Below are 25328 nucleotides of genomic sequence, written 5' to 3'. Positions count from 1 at the left end.
TGATGAGATGCTTCAATTATCTGGACATCTGCCAGGATGTTTTCCCTTTTTCTTTCTCCCTCATTCTAGTTTTGTTTTCGTCTCTGGTTCTTTTTCTCTATTTCACAGTATCTCTTCATCACTATCTGTGACTCCCTTCTGTCTCTTTTTCCCTTTGACTTTGCTTGTTTTTTCTCATTGTCTTTTTCTATCGGTCTCTTTAACTATTATCATCTACATATCAACCTATATACCGTGGCTTCTTTCTCCTCAAAAAATCCCTTTGATTTCTTGATGACTGTGATAATTTTGTCTATCAGAATTTCAAAAGTGAAGGAACAATACGTGGAAATTCCATTTTGCATTGGATTCTCAGAAGGGATGAGGAATTGTTGGGTAGGATCAAAATAAGTGGGAATGTTGAAGAAAAGAGTGGAAACTTATTAAGATATCCTAAATTTAAGATAGATAAAGAGAAACTAGCAATTGTCAGACATTTATATTTGGTTTGTGTACAGTCGATTCCCTACATTCCAGAGGTAAAATAAAATAGAAATTTATGGACTAATTCTAGAAGTAGTTGTAACCAGAAAGAGCAAAATGATCTCAACAGTGAAATTTTGAAGGTAAAAAAGAAACATTTTCAATTAGCCAGACTTGGTTATAAAAAAAATAATCTGTAGTACTGAAAAGTTTCACAAAGTATTTTAAATACATTGGATCATTTGATCCCCAACACAACTTTGTGACCTACGTGGCTAAAAAGAAAAGGAATTTGACTTTATATTAAGCAGAGAACAATAACCAGGCACACAGATGCGGTCTTTGGTATGTGGCACTTAGAGCAATATGTTGAGTTGTATGTTTTCCATTTTGGGAAGGATATTGATTGGCTAGAGAATGTCAAAGTGGAGAAATACTTTGAAATTTCACTTTTTAGAATTGGTGAATGAAACTGGGGCTGTTTAACCTATAAAAGATAAAATATGGTTGTCAGGGCAGCTATTGTGATTAAAGTTATTTTCAAGTATCTGAAGGATTGTAGTATGCCAGAAGATTATGACTTATCCTCAAAGGTAAGAACCAGGGGCAAAAGGTAGACCTTAAAAAGAAATAAATTCAGGTTTGATATAAGGAAAACATTCCAAAAAAAAAAAACCCCAACAAACAATATTCAGAAGTAGAAGGAACTTCCTGTATTTAAATACCATTTCAAATTCTATTTAATATTATATATGAAAAAGTCACTTACGTCAATTGCCCTCAAGTTATTTATCTATAAAAGGGGGGGGATAAAAATAACTGTATTCATCTCACATAGTTCTAAAGAGATTCAAATGAGAAGGTCGATGGGAAGTTTTCACAAATGCTTAAGTCCTGTATAAATAAATGAATGATTAGCATTGACGGCAAAGAATGTCTTACCTAAATTTGGTTACCAGCCTCCCTCCCTCACAAATTTAATGCAATACTGTGCACACAATATACCCATTAATGACATTATTTAATTAAGTCTTCATTAGGACTGAATAGTGAACCACTGCTCCAAGTACTTTTGCAGTTATTGAAAAATGATGATCTTGAAAACTCTCAGCTGTTTCTAGAGCATTTGTATGTTGGAAAACAATATACAGACATGATTTTATTGGAGTCCAAAAAGAATCCTATGAGACGTGCACTACAAATATCATTATGAGTACTTTACAGATAAGGAAATGGAAGATGTCAATTGACTTACCAGTGGAGAAATGGTGCATTAGATGGAGAGGTTTTTTCCAGTTCTTCATGTCTCCAGGTCCTGAAATGTTTCCACTATAACATGTTGCTATCTACAAAAGCACTGTAGTCTTGGATTGGGAATACTAGAATCTATCTGGTTTAATATGGAGGAAGGTAGCTAGGACACTAAAGAGGAGAATTAGTGAAGAATTTTATATTTAAGATTTAACCATAAAATTCCAAGCTGAGGAAACACCTGCTATCATTATTGAAACATCTCCCTAATCATTGGGACAAAGAGATCAAAAGATCCTGGTGGCAGAGTGGTCACTCCAGGCCTTTGCTGTGTCATGGATGACAATATAGTTAACGACAACCTCTCCTATCCTCAATTCAACTCAGGCTGATGAAACACACACCCCAAAAAACAAATAACTAGATGAATGACTAAGTGAATTGGACTCACAATCTGGTCGCACCACAGAACTCGTTTCAATGTCAAGAGTTGAAGTTAGGACTGAGGCAGGGACTTTATCCAGATCTGGGAGACTTCAATCTCTGAGGAACTGGTTGTCCCTTGGAGACACAAGGCAGCTCTACTGCCAACTCGTGAAGAAAACAAACCATTAAATTCTTCTCTGACCATTGGGGGGGAAATATAAGCATACAGAGAGACCATTTTCTCATGGGTATTTTGTAATTCTTACCTTGTTTTTAGCAAGCTGAGGTAGATAGGGACCTGGACAAGGCTATTAACTAAAGCTTGATTCTCTTCCTCCTAAATATGTGATGCTGATGAAGTCATTGGACATTTCCAAATCTCAGTTAATCCATTTTTGAAATAGGATAATCCTCTCATATCTGAAAACGATCAAAAGGTTTTAGTTAAGATCAAACGCAATAGTGACCATGAAAGAAAGTGAGGTGCAAAGTGAATACCAAGATATCAAAAAGTTTGGCTAGGAAAAACACCATTGAATTGGGTGGCCGAAGGTTTGAGATAGAATTAGAGGTCACTGAAACTTTAGGCAAGTAATTTATCCTGGAAGAAGTAATTTTTCCTGGTTCAATCCTGATTTCCTCATTTGTAAAATACAAATAAGCATGTTTGCAAGTATGTGTTAACTTTAAGGACCATTATGAGGATTCTCATTTATAAATTATAAACTATATTATCATCATTATAAATATTATAACTATTCCTTTTTAAAATCTGCTCAGAGTTTCCAGTTTACCCATTTCCTCCAATCTTCATCTAATGCTGCAAACTCTGACCTTCAAGGACATTTGCCTTTAATGGTCTAGTTTACTGATAATGCAGGGGAACAATGGAGTCACCATTTGATTAGATTTAGATAGAGACTTTGACAAGTGTCCTACTACTATGCTTGAGGACAATATGTAAAGAAAGACAGGGAAAAGCACTGTGTGGCAGATTCAGAATTTATTGAATACTTGAATCCAAGAAGGATTGAATATTGGCTCCCTGTCATCTTGGGAAATAGTGTCTCCTCACCTCCTGCCCATTACTATCTACTCCTCACTGAAAAATTCTCTTGTATTTACTGTTCATATATATTTATGTTGACTTCTATTTATATATAAAGTTTATTATAAGTTTGTATGTTTAGTTTCACCAAATAGAATTTGGTTCCTCAAGATCAGACAAAACGTTTGTTTTTCTTACCATACTTATAACTTGATCTTATTCAAGGTAGTGGTTTTGTAAATTGTTGATGAATTTAATTAATCTCTTACTTGGACAAATACTGTCACCCTAATCACATTACAAGCTTAAAAAAAAGCAGGAGGGGGGATTAAAGTACTTTGTGGTCTATTCAAAGATCAGAAATAGCTCAGCAGGCTAGAATTGTCAGTTGAATTCAACTAGATGAAATTTTGAAGGAAAGCATGCAAACTTCTTTCTAAATTTATTTAAAATTTTAAAATATTTTCCCATGCTTACATGATTCATTTTCTTTCCTTCCTCTTTTCCCTCCCCCTCTCAGAGCTGACATGAAATTCCACTGGGCTCGAGGAATATTATCATTTGATACTTATTTCCATATTATTCACTTTTGCTTTAAAGCAATTTTTAAAGCCCAAACACCAAATCACCTATGCATATATACATGTGAAAAGTGATGCCTTATGTCTTGTTTATGCAGACTTTCTACTTGGGTTATATGAAGCCTGATATATACTGTCTCAGAAATTTTAGCTCATATTCTGGGGTCACACAGACCCAGTTCCTGGTAATTTACATGTTTCTGCAGGGTGAGGGGGATATGTTTTTTAATGAATACAATGAGAACTTTTGTCTGAAATACTACTAAGAAAATACAGACTATTCAATTATAAATATAAAATACAAAATTTTATTGATCCTATAATTAAAAAAATTAATTTACTTAATTTAGAATATTTTTCCTTGGTTATGAGTCATATTCTTTCCTTCCCATCTCCCCCAATGCCTCCTGTAGCCTATGGGCATTTCCACTGGGTTTTACATGTGTCTTGATCAAAACCTATTTCCATACTATTATGTTTGCACTAGGGTGAACCTTAAGAGTCTACATTCCCAATCATATACCCATTAAAACATGTGATCAAGTAATTGTTTTTCTTCTGTGTTTCTACTCCCACAGTTCTTCCTCTGGATGTGGATAGTGTTTTTTCTTATATATCCCTCCAAATTTTACTGCATCACTGCATTCCTGCTACTAGAGAAATCCATTACATTCGATTGTACCACAGTGTATCAGTCTCTGTGTATAAGGTTCTCCTGGTTCTGCTCCTTTCACACTGTATCAATTCCTGGAGGTTGTTGCAGTTCACATGGAATCCCTCCAGTTCATTATTCCTTTGAGCACAATAGTATTCCATCACTAACATATACCACAATTTGTTCAGCTATTCCTCAATTGGAGGGTATCCCTTCATTTTCCAATTTTTTGCCACCACAAAGAGTGCAGCTATGCATATTCTTGTACAAGTCTTTTTCCTTATTATCTCTTTGGGATGCAAACCAAGCAGTGCTATGGCTGGATCAAAGAACCATGTACCAAGAACCATGTATAGTACCAAGAAAATAAATATGAAAGCAAGTCAGTCTCTAATCTCAAAGTACTTATGAATTTATTTTGGTGTATGGTGTGAGGTGTTGATCCAAACCTTATCTCTCCCATATTGTCTTCCAATTTTCCCAGCAGGTTTTAGCAAATAGTGGATTTTAGTCCCCAAAACTGGGATCTTTGGGCTTATCATAGACTGTCTTGCTGAGGTCACTTAGCCCACTTTGTCATGTTTTTCTTTTTCTAATTCAGTAAAAAAAGTTTTTTTTTTTTTGGTAGGTCAATGGGTATGGCACTAAATTAGCAAATTGATTTGGAATTTTCATTTTTATTATGTTAGCTCATCCTATCCATGATCAGTTAATGTTTTTCTGATTATTTAGATCTAGTTTAATTGCGTGGAGAGAGTTTTGTAGTTGTATTCACATAGTCCCTGTGTTTGTCTTGGCTGATAGATTCCCAAGTATTTTATATTTTCTAGGGTGATTTTAAATGGAATTTCTCTTTCTAATTCTTGCTGCTGAAATGTGTTGGAAATATATAGAAATTTTCATAACTTATGTGAGTTTATTTTGTATCCTGAAACTTTGCTAAAGTTGTTGATTATTTCTACTAGATTTTTAGTTGATTCTCTTGGATTCTTTAAGTAGACCATCATATCATCCGCAAAGAGTGATAGTTTGATCTTCTCATTGCCAATTTTAATACCTTTAATTTATTTTTCTTCTCTAATTGCTATTGCTAGTGTCCTTAGGCCAATATCAAATAATAGAGGTGATAATGGGCATCCTTTTTTCACTTCTGATTTTATTGGAAATGTATCTCATTCATCCCCGTTGCAGATATTTGCTGATGGTTTTAGATATATACTGTTTATTACTTTTAGGAAAGGCCCTGTAACAGTTAAAATTTAGAGGAGAGGGGGAGACTGAGGCAGGAGCTGAGGCAGGTAGAAATTAGTTTCTCTCTGCAAGGAGTATTATTTTTTTTAGAGGTTTATTGAAAATTAAGGATTAAAGAAAATACAGGATAAGAAACACGTGTCCAGGCCATAGAGTGGCCTAGACACAACCTCACCTACATTATGAAAAAAAGCCACGTCTGTTCCAAAATGGAAGTTCAAAAAAGTGAGAGCCTCAAAAGCCTTTGAATCAGCTTAAATACCTTCTTGATCTCGTCCCAGGTGAGATTACAAGTCATTTTGGGGAAGTGGAGCAAAGGCTCATGGGGATTGTAGTCCTGTATTCGAGTCTATTTTTTACAGCCCTTCTATTCCTATCCTTTCTAGTGTTTTCAATAGGAATGTGTATTGCATTTTGTGAAAGGTTTTTTTCTGCATCTATTGAGATAATCATTTGACTTTTGTAGATTTGCTTGTGAATTTGGTCAATTATGTGAATGGTTTTCCTAATATTAACCATCCTTGCATTCCTGGTATAAATCCCACTTGATCATAATGAATAACTCTTGTGATCACTTGCTGGAGTCTTTCTATTAGTATTCTATTTAAGATTTTGCATCTATATTCATTAAGGAGATTGGTCTATAGTTTTCTTTCACTGTTTTTGACCTGCCTGGCTTTGGAATCAGTACGACATTTATGTCAGAAAAGGAATTTGGTAGAACTCTTTCTTTGCTTATTATGTCAAATCGTTTGTATTGTATTGCATTAGTTATTCTTAGAATGTTTGATAGAATTCACTTGTGAATCCATCTGAACCTGGGAATTTTTTCTTAGGGAGTTCTTTGATGGATTTTTAAATTTCTTTTTCTGATACAGAATTATTTAATAATTGTATTTCTTCTTTTGTTAATCTAGGCAATTTTTATAGTTGCAAATATTCATCTATATCACCTAGATTGCCATATTTGTTGTCATATAATTGGGCAAAATAGTTTTTAATGATTGCCTTAATTTCCTCTTCATTAGAGGTGAGGTCTCCCTTTTCATCTCTGATACTGTTAATTTCTTCTTTCCTTCTTTTAATTAGATTGACTTTGTCCATTTTGTTTATTTTTTCCAAATTACAGCTTCTAGTCTTATTTATTAATTCAACAGTTCTTTCACTATTGATTTTATTAATATCTCCCTTAATTTTTATCATCTCTAATTTAGTTTTCAACTGGGGATTTTTAATTTGTTCACTTTCAAGTTTTTTGATTTGCATGTCCAATTCACTGACCTCTGCCCTCCCTAATTTGTTAATATATCAACTCAAGGATATAAATTTCCCCCTGAGTACTGCTTTGGTTGCATCCCATATATTTTGAAAGAATCACTGTAATTTTTTAAATGAAATTATAGTTTCTATGATTTGTTATTTAACCAATTCTGTAGAATCATATTAATTAATTTACAAATAATTTTTGATTTGGTTCTCCATATACCCTTATTAATTATTATTTTTATTGACTTATGATCTAAAAAGTTTGCATTTATTATTTATGCATATTGCGCTTGTTTGCCATGTTTTTATGCCCTAGTTCATGGTCAATTTTTGTGAATGTACCAGGTGCTACTGAAAAGGAGGTGTATTCTTTTTGACCTTATTTGTTTTTCTCCATATATCTATTACCTCTAATTTTTCTAAGATTTCATTCACATCTCTTAACTCTTTATTATTTATTTATTTATTTCATTTATCTAGATTTGATAGTGGAAAGTTCAGGTCACCCACTAGTATAGTTTAACTATTTCCTCCTTCAATTCCACTAGTTTTTCCTTTAGAAATTTGGATGCTATACCATTTGGTGCATACATATTGATTACTGATATTTCATCATTGTCTATACTGCTTTCTTTCAGGATGTAGTTACCTTCCCTATCCCTTTTAATCAGATTTATTTTTACTTTGGCTTTGTCAGATATCATGATTTCAACTCCTGTCTTCTTTTTCTCAGGTGTGGTCCAATAGATTTTGCCCCAGCCTTTGATCTTTACCCTGTGTGTGTCTACCTGCCTCATGTGTGTTTCTTGTAGACCACATATGGTAGGATTTTGGTTTCTACTCTACTCTGCTATTTCTTTTCTTTTTATGGGTGAGTTTATTCCATTCATGTTCACAGTTATGATTGCCACTTGTGTATTCCCTAACATTTTGATATCCTCTCCTAATTCTGCCCTTTCTTCTTTCACTATTTCCTTTTAAACTAGTGGTGTGCTTTTAATCAATCCCCCAATCCCCACCCTTATTTTACTTCCCTTTCTGCCCCCTCCCTTTTTGTTCCCTTCTTCTTATTATTTTTTAAGATCTATTAAATTCCCCTCCCTCTCTTTCTCTCCTTTTTTTTGTACTCCCGCTCCACTCCCTCCCCTTATTTTTCCCTTCTAACTTTCCTTGTCTGGTAAGATAGAATTTGATACCCCAATGGATCTAGATGCTCTTCCCTCTCAGAATTGATTTCACTGAGAGTAAGTTTTAAGCATAACCTTTTAGCGCTCTCTTCTTCTCCTTATTATAATAGTATTCCTCCCCTCCCCTTCCTATGTGCCTCTTTGTGTGATATAGATTATCCCATTTATCTCATTTCTTCATCTTTCTTTTGGTGCCATCTTCGATTCCCCTCTCCCTTTTTCTTTTTTGTATATCATCATGTACCACTTATTAGTCCAGTCTCTTCCTGTGAATTATTCTTCTAATTACTATAATAGTGAATATAATTTTTGAGATTTACAAATAACATTTTCCCATATATTAATATAAACAATTTGATCTTATTGAAGCCCTTAACGAAAAAAGTTTAAATTTAAAAAATCCCTTTCTGCTCTCTTTCTTACTTATCTTTTCATGTTTTTCTTGATTTTTTTTGTGTTTGGATATCAAACTTTCCACTTAGTTCTTTTCTTTTCTTTACAAATACTTGGAAATCTTCTGTTTTGTTGAATGCCTATATTTTCCCCTAGAAGTATATAGTCAGTTTTGATAGGTAGGTGATCCTTGCTTGAACACCCAATTCTCTTGCCTTTCTCAATATCATATTCTAAGCCTTGTGGTCCTTCAGTGTGGAAGCTTCCAGATCTTGGGTAATCCTAATTGGTGCTCCTTGATATCTGAATTGTCTCTTTTTAGCTTCTTGTAGAATTTTCTCCTTAGCTTGGAAGCTCTTTAATTTGGCAATTACATTCCTAGGGGTTGTCTTTTGAGGATTTAGTGTAGAGGGTGCTCTATGAACACTTTCAATGTCTATTTTGCCCCCTCATTCAAGAATATCATGGCATTTTTCTTGGATTGTGTCTTGTAGTATGATGTCAAGATTTCTGTTTATTTCTCTGGGTTTTCAGGTGGACCAATGATTCTCAAATTGTCTCCTTGTGATCTGTTTTCCTGATCTGTCATCTTGTCAGTGAGATATTTTTTCAGTATTTTGACTTTGCTTTTTTAATTCTTGTTGTTTTGCAAGATTATGGTCTTCTGATTGCCTAATTCTGGTCTTTAAAAACTGGGTTTCCTTTTCAGTTTGGTCTATCCTGCTTTTTGTGGCTTCCAGCTATTTTTCCAATTGGGCGTTCTTGTCCTTTAAACTGTTATTTTCTTCTTGAACTATTTGCCACTTTCCTTGCCAGAAGGCTTCCATTTTTTTTTATAAGCTTCATTTCAAATTCTTCAAGAGGTTCTGGCCAATTTCTGTTTTTTGGGGGAAGGTTTGGTTTTATTTAATTGTATTATTTGCATTTCCTCTTCTGCTATTTCCTCTGTAGTCTGGATTTTTTCTCCATAAAAATTATCCAGGGCATTATCAACACATTCTTCTTGTTTTTATTTTGGTGTTGGGAAGTTCTTGTTCCTGGTCACTGTTTGCCATCATTATGGTGTTTTTTTCTTCACTTTCCAGTCAGAAATCTGAGTGGGGAGGGCAGTATCTCTATGTATGGAGCTAAGGAGCAATGTTTTTGCCTGAGGTCACCTCTTGAGTTTCTGCAACTTCTAAGGTTTGCTGACCTTCTCTGTGCTATTTCCCCATGGGACTGAGCTTCTCAGCCTGATGGGGTTTCAGGAATATCTGCACGTAGGGGTAAGTCTTTGGTGGTCTTAGTCAGCTGCCAAGGTCCTAGAGGTGCTCTTCACTTGCTCTAGAGGTGTACCTTGCTCACTCACTGATTCTAGTGCACTCTGGCTCTGTAGGATGTGGTGGTTGAGGGTTGATCAGCTCCCCTTTTGATGGAAGCTTTTCCACCCCCTTATAGTTTGGAGATGCCCAAATCCCATGTACCTTCAGTGCTGAGCCCTACGGTAGAGTCTCTCCATCCATATGAATTTGTTTTGTTTTTTTAACCTTTTGATGTATCAGTAGGTGATGGGGAGATGTAGATTCCCGTGTCTAGACTGCTGCCATGTTTATCTGGAAGTCTCTGATCCTAGGATTTTGAAAACCCGAAATACTAAGTTATAAAACTCCAATTAATTATTTCCAACATTTTATGTGGGACATGATGGAAGAATTAAAAGAACTTATTCAGCAAGAACTTAAATATTTGCTATTATCTATCAAATTGTATATTACATTTTTCTGTTCTATACATTTTATTGAATATAATTAACATTTTAATAAATTCAGTCATGTTAAAATATGTTTATGATATATCATGTTTACTATGTATATAAATATAATGAAAAATTTAAGCTAGATTTTAAGAATGGAACAAAGTATTACAATATTTGACTGAACACCAGAAACTGTTTTAAGCATGGCTACATATCAAGTTTATATCTTTATTTTAATTTATAATAAGAATAAAATTAAATTTTGCTCATTTGGTTGTTGATCTTGGTAATGGAAGAGGACCAAAATGACATAGTGGTGATGTCCCTTGACTTGTGAATTAATTAGATTTAAGTGAGGCAGAGTTCGAGTCTTCTGCCTTACTCTCTCTTCCAGAGTTATTGAAGTCCAAAGGAGGAGAACAGCTCTGAAAAGGACTTGGAAAACCCACAAACCATAGGTACTAGTCTTCTGTGAACATCTATATATTCTCTTTTCTCTTATAAATATCAAATATAAAGTGGTAGGACAATCTTATAATTTATTTTGTGCAGAAGAGGAATTATTTATTTGTAAATTTAGCTTCCTAACCAATCACTGAAAATAAATAACTAGATACAAAATGAACTATTTGCTTTTTCTACTGGCTAATAATCATTAAGTCAAAAATATTTAATAAGCTCTTACTATGTGCCAGACACTGTTCTATGTGCTGAGAATACAAAAAAGATGAAAAAGATAGTCCTCATTTAGAAAGTAAGGAAAAAAAGAATAAGAAATGTACTTAAAGTTCAATCTCAAATATTGCTTTCCTTTTACCAACATTTAGATAGAGCCTAAGCTCAATAGGGAAAAAATGATTAAAGAATTACTATTTTCTTAGAGGTAGAATCTGGACACACTGGAAAATTCAATGGGTCTGGACTCAGGGATATCTCATTTCAAATCCATGATCAGAGACTAGCTGTTTGGCCTGGTCAAATCATTTCACTTCTGTTTGCCTCAGTGCTCTCAACTTTAAAATGGTGTTAATAATAGTACCTGTATCTTCTGGATGTTGTGACACACTTAGCCCAGTTCCTGGCATATAGTAGGTGCTACATAACTACAATCTAGCATCATCACCATAATCACCATTGTCTTTATTATTATTACGTTAGCACTGGTACACTGGCTTTACTCTCAAAGAAATGTATGGAATGACTGACCAGTGTTCTCACCTGGGTTATTTGAAAATTCACCGGTAGAAGAACAATAATATTTGACAATGGGTTTAGATTGGAGATTTCAATTTTGGAAAAATATAAAAATTGGAAAAATACTGAAATGAGAGGCAATATTAGGTTTATTTCTGTGGAAAATTTGGGATGGTCTAAAGATGGTTTAAAGAAGGCTTGTAATGAGAATGTCTCATGAGTCCAAACAACCTGATATTTTGGCTACATCAACAACAGAAAACTTCATAATATAGCCATAATATAATGTCACAAGATTTCTCAGATATTTGGGTACAATTACATTGACCCAGACTATACTATCCCTAAAAAGACAAACAAATGAGAATGTTCCAAATTTTCAGGAAAAAAATTCTGTAAGCAACTCTAATGGGAGTAACAAAGTTTTTGAGGATATTCTAGAAAGCAATGCAGAAAAAAATCAAGAAGAATTTATTTGACCACTGTGATTGGATCTCTACATTATTCACTTTAATTTCTTATATTCCATCTCTGCTTCAAATAAGTATAGTGTTCTTTCAATAAGTTTGTATTGTAATCATATAACTGTAACTAGTTCCCTATGTGTTGTACTCATTCTTTTGGTCCTAAGATAAATAATTGCACAGATGAGCCTCATTACTGGAATGCCCTCTCTGCATTGTGCATTGATTCTTAGTGGAATATGTTCTGTAAGAACTATTGTAAATATCTTGCATGGCCCATCGATTATAATGATCCTTGGAATCAGAGGAGACCATGAAGAGAATGAGAATCCTTTGACCCCTTTAAAAAAAAGACTCCAGATATTAGAATCAATCAATATTCAACCAAAGGAAGTGATTGAGGATAATTAATGAGAAAGTAATGAAATTATAGTAACTATTTTTATAAGTTTATTAAGCAATCAGAATTTAGCTGTTTTCTATATAACATCATATTAACTGTCATTTCTATAACTTCTTATGAGTTAGCAAACTAGCATTTTGCAATAGTGTTGTCCTATTCAGGCAGATGGCCTGTATATCAAGTGACTCAGTAATGGGAAGACCAGCATCCTCTAATGGAAGGTCTACCAACCATATAATAAATATCTGTAGGAGGTCATGACATAACATCAGCTTAAGGACCATTCTAACAAATTAGGATTCAATAAGAAGCTAGTACCCACTCATTATAACAAAATGTATATACCACCCATTTCAAAAACATATTGTGAAAAGTCAGAAAAGGTAATCCCCACCCATTATATCTCTCAGCTATTCAGAAAAAAAGTTTTCTCCCTACCCATCATCATGAAAATATATATCAATTTTATGTAACTTTAGGGTATATAAGAAAAGAGAAATCTTCATTCAATTGCCTTTAGGAGTAAGGAAGTCTAAGGACTCACCTTTGTTGAGCAACATTGGTCTTTGAACAAACCTATTATTGTCTTGGAGCTTTGTCTCTTTGTTTCTCTAAGACTGATCAAAATTTGTTCATCATTTTATATAGCAGTCATTATCAAAACTGGCTAATGAATGCAAGGGTAGATTGGTGGAATAGAACAGACAGATAACAAGCAGTAATAAAAGATTTTAGTAACATTGAACTTGACAAAAGAGTGGATTTAGATTATTAGGATAAGAAGTCATTATTTGGTAAAATTTGCTGGGATAACTGGAAACTAGTTTGGTAGAAATGAAGTATAGACAAATATCTATACAGTTAACTAAAATAATATCAAAAGGGATACATGATCCAGACATAAAAAAGAAATTAAAAATCAAATTATAACAGAGAATATATAATCTATCAGATTTATGGATAGAAGAGGAATTTGAGTAAAGAAGAGATAGGGAGCATTGTGAAATGTAAAATGGATCTTATTGAGATCCAGATAAAACAAATGTTTCCAAGACAAGCAAAGCACAAATTGGGGGGTTGGGATGGGGCAGAACTTAAAGCAGTCTCTTGGATAGAAGTCTCATGTCTAAAATATATAATTTTCTCAAATTTAAAAGAATAAGAATCATCTTCCAACTGATAAATGGGCAAAAGATATGAGTACACAGTTTTGTATGAAGAAACCAAAGCTACATATAAATATATGAAAAAATGCTCTAAATCACTTATTATTAGAGAAATATAGACTAAAACAGTTGTGAATTAGTATCACACACCCAAATCAGCTAACGGGAAAAAAGAGCAAAATTATAAATATTCATGAGATTGTGAAATAATGAGGTCATGATTATCCTGTTGGTGGAACTGTGAAGTTAGCTAACCATTTAGAAAGCAATTTGAAATTATACCCAAAGGTTCACAAACTGTTTATACACTTAGAACCAGCCATGGTATTTCTGGAACTGTTTCGCAAGAATATCAAGGAAAGAGGAAAAGAAACCATATATTCCAACATATTTATAGCAGCTCTCTTCCTGATGGTAACCAATTAGAAGTTGAAGGAATATTCATTAATTTTTTGTTTTGTAAACTTTGGGGGAAAAGAAAAATAAATTTTAAAAAGTGAATGAATATTCCGCCCTACCCCAAATATATCATAAATAGGATAATAGTGATGTCTACAAAACGTACATTCTTCAAAACTTTCAGATTCTTTCCTGGCAATAATGACTATGTGATTTTCCTGTTTAATGAAGCCTATTGTGTTTATTGAAGAGAATCATGTGACTAACTACTGTTTTGTACTCCAACAATAAAAATTCTTAATGAATAAGTGAATGATAAAAAAAATTCATTAGGTGCCTACAATGTGCAGAGAACTGTGACAAATCCTGGGGATGCATACTGAAAAGAAAACATCTCCTATTCCCAAAGGTTCAGATTGAATCAAGGAAAAGACAAATACTGGACTTTTCCAATGCAAGTGTTACATAAAGGACTAGGCTGCTTTGATGGAGTAGATGGTGGTATATATTACTTAATGCCATTTCCATTTATATTAAGAAGCTTTTTTCATTTCATTGAAAAAATATCAATGTCTAATGGTCAATCCTTTGAATGTGGTCAGTATCTTTGGGGACAAGAAAATTTTCCTCCCTAGGTTTACAGTAGCACTTACAGAGAAGGGTTGGAGTATAGAATTTGGATAAATAGTTATTGGTTTACATCTCCAGAAGAGCTACTCCCCCTGAATTATGGCTTCAGGGAATGCACTGAAACCAGGGTAGATAGTCACAGCTTTTCCATTATTCTCAAGAACCTTAGGTTTACCTGTCATTCAGTGGCAATTGTTTAGTGATTTGTGTTGGTAAGAGAAATAGGTTCTCAATCTCCTAGCTAGGATTGATGTCCCACTTTCTAATAATAATTTTCTGATATTTTGCAACCACTGTTCTCATGCTTCTCCCTGCTAAGATTGCTGGCAATATTTTGGTGTAAGTAATTCCTTTCCCCCCTATATTTGATCTCTTAAGGTTAGAGACCCAGTAGAGGTGTTGCTGTGTGAAAGGTTAGCAAATATCTTATAACTTTGTCGACTCACATCCCCTGAAATATCTGGAGGTGAGCCAACATCCAATAATGAAGTTGACTCATATCTCAATGTGGTGAGGAGACCATCATAAATTTGGGTCTTGGTGGTTCTACTTTAGCCCAAAGAAATTAGGGAGGTTAAACTCTTGCAAATTTTACCACCAAAGCCCATAAGAATAGAGTTGATCCACAAATATTGATTCTAGTGCATAGATATAATTTTCAGTCAAAAATTAGTAGATAAAATGAAAAGTGTGATATAGAATTTCAACTTCATCTCTCTAAATAGAGTTGTCCTAAAAAATAAATTTACCACATAAGTTTATATTTCTATTTTGGAGTTTTGGTTTTATATCAGTGTTCTTTTTATAACAAGGACCAATATGGCCGTACATTTTGCATGATAAAACCTGCATAATACAGATCAAATTGGTTACCACCTCATAATCTCAGAAATTTAATGTTGAAAGTTGTTATCATCTGTAATTGGGAAAATAAAATATCTCTTAAAAATCTGTTTACATGCTAATAGCAGAGCATGTTATTTTGTTTCTACCAATGTGAGCTATATGGATCTCCAGCTCCTAGAAAATAATTTGTTACCACATATTGGAAAGCCTTTATTTGATCCCACAGAAAAACAAAAAAAATATTATAAAGAGAAATTCATAAGAATCTTTATTAAAAAAACAGAAACATGTAAAACAGTTAAGAACCCATTTGTTAGATTGAATTTCTATTGAGATTGGCTTTGGGATGCTACACTGACATTACAGTGAAAGGCCTCTCTCCTTGACTTTCCAGCCCTTAAAGGACCACCTAATAATTTATATTCCTTCCTAAATGTAGCCTTACTGTAGGTGTGTGCTGGATCTAGCTTTAACCAGCTCACAAAGTGATGATTCGATTTTGAGTGAGTATAGAAATCAGCAGACTATGTTGTGTACAATTATTTTCCTGAAGAGCTGGGTCTTAAGTATTTAGCAGCAGACCTCTGGTTGAGGGGGTGTTGAATAAGCAAAGCTGTTACCACCAATGTTGCCCTTTCCAAGCAACTTAGTGGCTTTTCTCTGCAAGTACTACACCTTTCAAAGTTAAGTAGCTGCTCTTTCTTCTTTAAAGGGATAATAGCTAGGATTTCTATATTACGATTATATATATATATATGTGTGTGTGTGTGTGTGTGTGTGTGTGTGTGTGTGTGTGTGTGTGTGTGTGTAGGGGTGTCTAGGTATGTGTATGTGTGGGTGTGTATACGCAGATCCCCTTCTATCCACAAACCAATATTATGTCAAACTATTAAAGCCTTTTATACGAAAGGAAATCGAGACAGACTTTAGTGACATGGATAGGGTTGTTCTTCAGTCATTTTTCAGTTCTGTTCAACACTTCACAACCCCATGGGAAGTTTCCTTGGCTAAGATACTGAAATGGTTGGTATTTTCTTCTCTAACTCATTTTTCAGATGAAGAAACATAGGCAAACAGGATTAAGTGACTTGTTCTGAGTCACAAAACTAATAAGTGTCTGTAAAGTCAGATGTTGCTCACTCCAGATCCACTGCTCTATCCCCTGTCCTGCCTAGTTTCCGTAGGCTACACAGTATGGAGCTAAGGTTACACAACAAGAAATATCTGACACAGAACTTATACTACAGGATCCCTTAATTCCTAGTCTTACTATGCTAACATCTTGGCTGTGACTCTTTAATTCCAAGTCTTTTAATTTTGCTGCTACATGATGTTACTCCAGGGGAAAATATGGATTACCCTTCTGTGTAAATAAGAAAAATAGTCCTTTTGACTGCTGGATCACAGAGGGAAGAAGGTACAAATGTATTTATTCTCTAATTAAAAGTATGGTCTAATTGAAGGCGTTGTCCCTTCACAGCTTTTTTGAAAGCATTCTTAACTTCTTTGTTTCTCAGACTATAGATGAGAGGATTCAACATAGGGATAATCATGGTGTAGAATACTGACACCATTTTGTCTGAGTCCATTGAATGGCTTGAGCTGGGAAAAAAGTACATAAAGATGGATGTCCCATAAAATAGGAACACTGCTGTGAGATGGGAAGCACAGGTGGAGAAAGCTTTCTGGCGCCCATCAGCAGAACGAATCTTCAGGACAGTGATGAAGATGAACAAGTAAGAGAAAAAGATGACAAGAAATGGGAAGGATGCATTTAATGACCCAAAAATGAAGATCATTGACTCAGTGATGTGAATTTCAGAGCAAGAGAGAACTAAGAGAGGGGGAATATCACAAAAATAGTGATGGATAACATTGGACCTGCAGAATGAAAGACTAAAAACGTTTTCTATGAAGATGGTGGAGGTCAGAAAAGCCCAGATATGAGCCCCACTGGCTATATATGTACACATTCTTGAAGTCATGATAGTGGTATAATGTAGGGGTCTACACACAGCTGCATGGCGATCATAGGCCATGAAGCCTAAAAGTAAACTTTCGATATTAGCAAAGGCCACAAAGAAAAACAACTGGGTAGCACATCCATTATAGGAGATGACCTTATCACCCGTGAGGAGTCCAGTCATTACCTTGGGAATAACAGTTGAGGAAAGACCAAAATCCACCAGAGATAGGTTCCTGAGGAAAAAGTACATTGGGGTATGGAGGCAGGAATCCCAGGATATCAGAGTTACTATTCCCAAGTTCCCTACCAGGGTGATGAGATATATGAGGGTGACCATTATGAAAAGAGGAATTTGAAGCCATGGGTCATCTGTTAATCCTATAAGGATGAACTCATTCACTTCAGATGTGTTCTCCATAAATGTCATTTGAGAGTGATGTCATTCTCCTGAAACAAAAAAAGGAATAAGCATCAGAAAAATCAATTTTTCATGATAAATTGTTTCCAAGACTTAAAACAGTCATAGAAAGGTAGAAATAAAGAATTAAGTGACTGAGAGCAATTACTCGAGTTCCCCCAAATTAAATAATAAAGTTTCTTATAGAGAATACTTTATGTATTACTCTTTACCTATTTATTCAAAGATATCTTATTTACCAAATTCCAAATTTGATAATAATTTTAATGGACTTTTTTTGAAATTAAAAGATTCAAATCATCTTGTTCCCCTCCCCTCTCTCAGAGATGGTAAGCAATTTAATCTGGTTTATGAATGTGCTATCATGGAAAACAGACTCCTATATGTCACTGTTATATGAGAAAACTCATATCAAACCCAACCCCCCTATAAAATAATAAATGAATGTGAAAAATAGTATGCTTTGATATTTATCCAAACTCAGCAGTTCTTTTTTGGGAGGTGGATAGCATTTATATCACATATCCCTCAGAACTGGCCCAGATCTTTATATTGTGAGTACAGAAAGTCTTTCACACTTGATCATCTCACCAAGTTACTATTACTGCGTACAGTATTTTCCTTGTCCTGCTGATTTTGCCCTGAATAAGTTCATATAGGTCTTTCTTGCTTGCTCTTTTGAAATTATCCTTATCATCATTTTTTAAAATACAATAGTTTTACCCCACTAACATATAATACAATTTCTTCAGCCATTGCTGATAGATGTGAGGTGGTACCTCAGAGTTGTTTCAATTTGCATTTCCTAATCAAGTGAATTTTAGAACATTTTTTTCATATAATTATTGATAACTTTGATTTCTTCTTCTGAAAACTGCCTATTCACCACTTGTCAATTGGGGAATACCTTGTATTCTTATAAATTTTATTGAATTCAATATAATTGTGAGAAATTAGACATTTATTATAATAATTTGCTATAAATTTCCCCCAATTTGTTCTTACCTTCTAATCTTATGTTGTTTTTTTCTACAAAAGTATTTTAATATAATAAAATCAAAATTATTCCTTTAATATTTTATATTATTCTCTACCTCCTCTTTAGCCATACATTCTTCCCTTATTCATAAATGTGACAGGTAAACCATTCTATGTTTCCCCCATTTTACTTATGATATCACACTTTATAACTACATCATATTCCCATTTTGAACTTATATTGGTATATGGAATGATATATTGATCTATACTTAGTTTCTGCTATATTATTTTCCAATTTTCCCAGCAATTCTTGTCAAATAGCATGGTCTTATCTCAAAAGCTTTGGGGCCTTTGACTTAATCAAACATTAGATCATTTACCCTATATATTACATATCTAATCTATTTCATTAATTCATCATTCTATTTCTTAGTCAGTACCATTAAATTTTCTCTGAAGATGTATTAGTTCTAATTTTTCTAAAATTTCACTTTTATCCTTTGGACTTCATCTCCCAGAATTCTTCCCTCATTCCAAGAATCATTTTCCTCTTTCTGTTTATGTGTGTCCTTTACATTATGGTTTTTAAACTGTGAATAGTGCCTCCCTTACTCTTTTCCATGTGGGAGGCTAGTAAGCTCTATTTCTCAAGGCTTTTATTTTCATTTTACTTCAAGTTAAATATAAATAAATCTTATTAACTATAATACTTGGAGTATTGTTATTAATTTTTAAATTTGCACTTGCCTCACTTCTTTTTGTTTATTTTTTGGTTCAATTTATTTAGATCTGAGATGAAGACGTTAAGGTCTTCCACTAATGTAGTTTCACCATTTATTTCCTCTTAAAGATAATTTAACTCCTCCTTAAAAAATGTGGATATTATCCTATTTAGTGCATATGTGTTTTAGTATTTATATCACTTTATTATCTACGGTGCATTTTAGCAAGGTATAATAATTTCCTTCCTTGTCTCTTTTAATTAGATCTATTTTTGCTATAGCTTTATCTGAAAATGTGATTGATAGTCCTACTTTTTCTTATCTTAGATGAGGCATAATACATTCTTCTCTAGTCCCTTACCAAGCTCTGTATGTTTCTCCCTGCCTCAAACATGTTTTATATGGTAAGATTATGGTTTTTGGTCCATTCTAGCTGCTTCTTTTTTGGGGAGTGATTTCATCCTGTTCACATACGTAGTTGTGATTATTAACTATGTATCCCCCTCCATCTTATTTTTTCCCCTTTTGATCTTGTCCTCATTTTTACCTCTCACTGTGTCCCTTCTCACAAATGCTTTCCTTTTAATCACAACCTCTTCCTCTCTCTTCCTTCTATTATACCCCCTCTTGTTGCTCCCCTCCTACTTCTTTGTAAGTTAAGGTAGGATTCTACACTAAAATGAGCATGGTTACTATTGCCTCTGAGCTAATTACTGTGAGAGTAAAGTTTAAACATTGCCTGTCACCATCCTCATTTTACCCTCAACTGTAATAGTTTTTTGGATCTCTTTAGGTGAGATAATTTACCCCATTCTTCCTGTCTCTTCCCTTTTCTCTCAGTGTAATCCTCTTTTTTGCCTCTACATTTTTTGCTGCATATCCTGCCATCCTAATCAGCTTACTTCCATCCTATTTTTCCTATTGTTTCACTCTCTGGATTTTGCTTCATTGTTTCTTTCCAACTCTTCAAGTCATTAGCTTCTACTTGTCTAATTCCAATGTTTTTAGGGATGGTTTTCTTCCATGAGGTTTTGAACTTCATTTTGTATTTGATCAGTTCTATTTAAGTCTATGGGCTGGGAGTTCTGTAAGTCACCTAACATTGCTGATCCATTGACCCCCTACCATGAATGATGCTTTCCAAAGCTCAGTGCCCTGGGAGCTATCTTGTGCTGGAGCTCAGAGTCTAGCCTCAAACTTGGGATGGGACTTTGTGACTCAGTCTGGGATTGCATAGGCCAGGTGCATTGAGAATCGTCACGTCCCAGAGCTTGTGGCCGCCCTAACACTTGGGCTTGAGCCGGGGCTTTGACCTCACCATGAGCTTGTATGGAGCAGGTATGCTGCCAACTGACTTACTCTCTGGATTTTGACCTTGCCTTTTGTTTGGGTGGCAACTCTGGGTCTCACTCTCAGTTTACACAGATCAGAAGTTCTACTCGTACACTACCTCGTGCTGGGGTTTAGGTTTTCATTTAAGGTTTGACAAGGCCTCTGGCCCTCCCCTTTGGCTTGACCATCTAGGGAATAGCCTTGAGCTGGAGCTTGAGGCTTCAGTTTGATCTTTGGCAGGGGCTCAGAGCATCATCTGGCCCTGTACCAGTCAGGCACACCATTTACTATCGCTTGCTAGGACTTGGGGCCTCACTGTAGGCTTGATCTGGGGCTTGGAACTTTAAGGGACGTGCACCACTCTAAGCATGGGGAGGGTTTAGTGGTCTTGAAGTTTACTTGGGCCCACTTTTCTGAACTTTGGAATAGAATATGTGTGTTGAGGGAGACTTGCTGTTGGCTTCTGCCAGTATTACTTGGAGTAGCCTTGCTAAAGTCTGTGCAGCTAATCTGTAGATTGTGTTCCCTTTGCAGCCTAGTGACCAGAACATCTTTGGCTATTTTTCAAATTGTTTCCTACAAGAAAGTTGGTTCATGCCATCTTGTGAATTCTTTAAATCCAGAATTCATTTTCAAATGTTATTTTAAAGTTGGCGGGAGAAAATTCCCAGAGTTGTTCAAGATTCCTTGGTTTATACTCTTCTATCTTAACTCTATCCATGGAACTACCCTCACTTTCTTTTCCAAATTTCTTTTTATTTTTTTAACCCTTACCTTCCATCTTGCAGTTAATACTGTGTATTGGTTCAAAGGAAGAAGAGTGGTAAGGGCTAGGCAATGGGGGTCAAGTGACTTATTTGCTCAGGGTCACACAGCTAGGAAGTATCTGAGGCCTTATTTGAACCTAGGATCTCTCGTATCTAGGCCTGGTTCTCAAGCTAAGATAGCCTTTGTGCAACACACAAATCCAGTCATCCCCAGCCCAGAGTATAAGCCATCAGAGCTTGGAAGGTCCTGCCACAGTTATTCATCAGTCACTTACACTTAGAGTACTTCATTGAACTTTCCCATTATGAGACATTAGGAAAAAAATGTTTATAGCAGTTCTAAAATAGGGCTGCCAAATGCTATCTAGAACAAGCTTTTTATTGAAAATATTATAGAAAACTGAATCAGAGAATCTCAAGCAGGATGCCCCCTAAGAGGTCATTTACCACAAATCACATCTTATTATTATTTTTTTATTTCTTAATGATTATGATATTTTTATCTACTAGAAGTTCAAAAGTGAAGGAATAATATCCAGAAATTCCATTTTATATTGGATTCTCACAAGGGATAAGGAATTGTTGGGTAGGTTCAAAATAAATAGTAGTGTTGGAGTAGTGAGTAGAAACTCATCAAATCATCCTAAAGTCTGTCATACATGAAGAAGGAAAAACTAGCAATTGTCAGACATGTACATTAGATTTGAGTACTGCCAATTCCCACCTACCAAAGGTAAAAAATGGGATTTTATGAACTAATTCTTTGAAGAGTTGCAACCAGAAAGGCAGAATGATCTTAACAATGAAATTTTGAGTATAATAAAGAAAAAAAATGCTCATTTAGACGGACTTAGATATGAAAAAAAATCTGTAGTATCAAAAAAAAAACCCATGTGACAAAAGACAAATTCAAAAGGTGATCTTATCTTCTAGTAATATAATCAGCAATGTGATACTGCTCAAGATCAGGTGAGGGGACCATAGGAGGCTAAAGATGACAATGGGGGAAATTTATTAGCTGTTCATTTAAGGAAACAAAAGATGAACCAATAAGGATAGGATCTGATTCTCAAGGTTGATGAGAAGTGCAAAGAATGATAGAGAAAATAGAGCCACTCACTTTGGATTTTGCTTCTGTCTTATGAAAAGTAGAATGATCTTTCCAATTACAACGAAATAATGACAGTTAATAGGGAATTGATACCAACGATAATGAAAACTACAAGCTATAGAGAAGTGAAGGAACATTTCTATAGCATCAATTATGGAACAAGTACCATACCAGACACTTTAATAACATGATATTACTTGATTCTCATGATGACCCTGAGATATAAGGGCTATTATTAAACAAACACATTTTAAAGTTGAGGAAACTAGATCAGATAAAGATTAAGTGACTTTCCCAGAGTCACACCATATGAATTTCAACTTAGGACTTCCCAAATCTATTCACACAGCTTTATCCATGGTACCAAGGCTGCCCATTTAAATTTCACAGACCACTTTAAATACATTAGAATATTTGATCCCCACCACAACTTTTTGACCTACATGGCTAAAAAGAAAAGAAATTTGATCTTATATTGAACAGAGAAAAATAACAAGGCTCACAGATATGGTCTTTGGTATTTGGCACACTGCAATGTGTTCAGTTATATGTTCTCCATTTAGAGAAGGAAATTAATTGACTAAAGAATTTCAAAATGGAGAAATACATTGAAATCTCACTTTTAGAATTGGTGGAAGAAACTGATGGATTTTAAGACTAGAAAAGATAAAATATGGGTGTTGGGGCAGGAGTTTAGATTAAAGTTATATTCAAGTATCTCATGGATTGTTATGTGGCGAAAGGATATGACTTGTCCTATTTGTACTCAAAGGTAAGGACCATGGGCAAAAGGTAGATCTTTTTTTAAACCCTTACTCCCATCTCTGGGCATGACTCTTAATCCACTGAGGCACCCAGCATCCCCCCAAAAGGTAGATCTTAAGAAAAAAATTTTGGTTTGATGTAAGGAAAACATTCCAGAAATAGTAATATTCAGAAATAGAAGGAGCTTCCTGGATTTAAATGCCATCTCAGATTCTTATTAATAATATAGCAATGGGAAAGGGACTAAAGTCAAATATCCTAAAGCTATTTATCTATAAAAAGGGGATAATAATAATATTAATAATATTCATGTCACATAGTTCTCAGGAGATTCAAATGAGAAGAGTAATGGAAAGCCTTTGCAAATATTTAAGTCCTATATAAATGTGAGTTATTAGCATTAATGGAAAGGATTATGTTTCACTTAAACTTGGTTATCAAACCCCTCATTCACAAATATAATACAGTGCTGTGCAACCAATATATTCATCACCAACATTATTTAATTAAGTCTTCCTTAGGACTGTGCTGTAAACCATTTCTCAAAGGGCTATTTCAGTTACTCAAGGATGCTGAACTTGAAAAGGCTCATAAGATGTTTCTAGAGCATCTGTTTGTTGGAAAACAAGTTATAGACATGATTTTATTGGAGCCCCCCAAAAAAGCCTATGAGATTTGTGCCACAAATATCATTATACATATTATCAAGATAAAGAAATGGAAGAAGTCAACTGACTTACCAGTGTGGAAATGGTGGATTGGATAGCGAGATTTTTCCAATTCTTCCTGCCTCCTGGTCTAGAAATGTTTCCACTATGCCATGTTGCTGTCTACATAAGGACTTCAGTCTTAGACTGGGTATCCTAGAACCTACCTGACTTGATATGGAGAAAGGTGGCCAGGAGGGTTGGCCAAGAATTTTATATTCAAGGTTTGACCTTGAAATTCTAAGCTGAGTCAGTATGTGATTCCATTATAGAAACACCTCCCTGGTTACAGGGGAAAAAATGTCAAATGTTTCCACTGGCACAGTGGTCACTCCTTGCCATTGCTGTGGCATGTATGACATTACAGCCCACTCCTATCTTCCATACAACTCAGCCTCATGAAACACAAAAGAAGCTAGATGAATGAATAAATGACTAAATTGGACCCACAAGCTGTTAACACAGTATGGAAAACTGGAGAGGAATGTTTCAATGTCAAGAGCTATAGTTAGGACTGAGGCAGGGCCTTTATCCAGATGTGGGAGACCTGCATCTCTGAGGAACTAGTGGTCCCTTGGAGAAACCTAGCAACTCTGATGCCAACTCATGAACAAAACAAGCCATCAAATTCTTCTGTAACCATTGAGGGAAAAAGGAGAATATGCACAGAGACGATTTCCTCATGGATATTTTGTTATTCTTAGCATGTTGTTAGCAAAGTGAGGTAGAAAGGGTCTTGCCCAAGTCCACGGACTAAAGCTTGATTCTCTTCCTCCTAGGTGTGTGACATTGACTAAGTCATTGAATATCTCCAAGTCTTATTTAATTTATTTTTTAAATGAAGAAAATAATCTCAGACCTGCATATAATCAAAAGGTGGTGGTTAACACAAAATGTGATACTGACCATCAAAGAAAGCCTAGGTAGTGCAAAGATTTCATCATGGTCCCCAAGGGAAATGACGACTAAATTCGGTGGCAGAACTTTTGACATGGAGTTAGAAGTCACTGTGAAACTTTAAGCAAGTAATTTATCCTGGATGAAGCCTGATTTCGTTAGTTTTAAAATACTAATATACATATATTATTATTTTAAAACTAATGATAATGTTCCTGGGAGATTAACTCCCAGGAACATTATGTGGATAGTTATTTGTAAATTATAAATTATCCCAGTTAATTATTTCCCCAAATCTATGTGTA

The 25328-nt window shown here is 34.7% G+C and overlaps 1 protein-coding gene across 1 annotated transcript; it reads right to left on the bottom strand.

Annotated features, from left to right (window-relative positions):
• Positions 1–16793: 16793 nt before the first annotated feature.
• LOC100026459 (olfactory receptor 5B12-like) lies at positions 16794–17750 on the bottom strand. The gene has a single exon (XM_001377031.3). It carries the CDS (start codon positions 17748–17750, stop codon positions 16794–16796), a length of 957 nt encoding a protein of 318 aa, XP_001377068.3.
• Between the last annotated feature and the right edge of the window lie 7578 nt (positions 17751–25328).

This window comes from Monodelphis domestica, chromosome 6 (assembly GCF_027887165.1).
Source record: "Monodelphis domestica isolate mMonDom1 chromosome 6, mMonDom1.pri, whole genome shotgun sequence".
Classification (NCBI taxonomy): Eukaryota; Metazoa; Chordata; class Mammalia; order Didelphimorphia; family Didelphidae; genus Monodelphis; species Monodelphis domestica.
This window is presented reverse-complemented; position numbering and strand designations above follow the sequence as displayed.

Coding starts and splice junctions, on each gene's coding strand:
- LOC100026459 (XM_001377031.3), bottom strand. CDS start 17,750: ATGACATTTATGGAGAACACATCTGAAGTGAATGAGTTCATCCTTATA.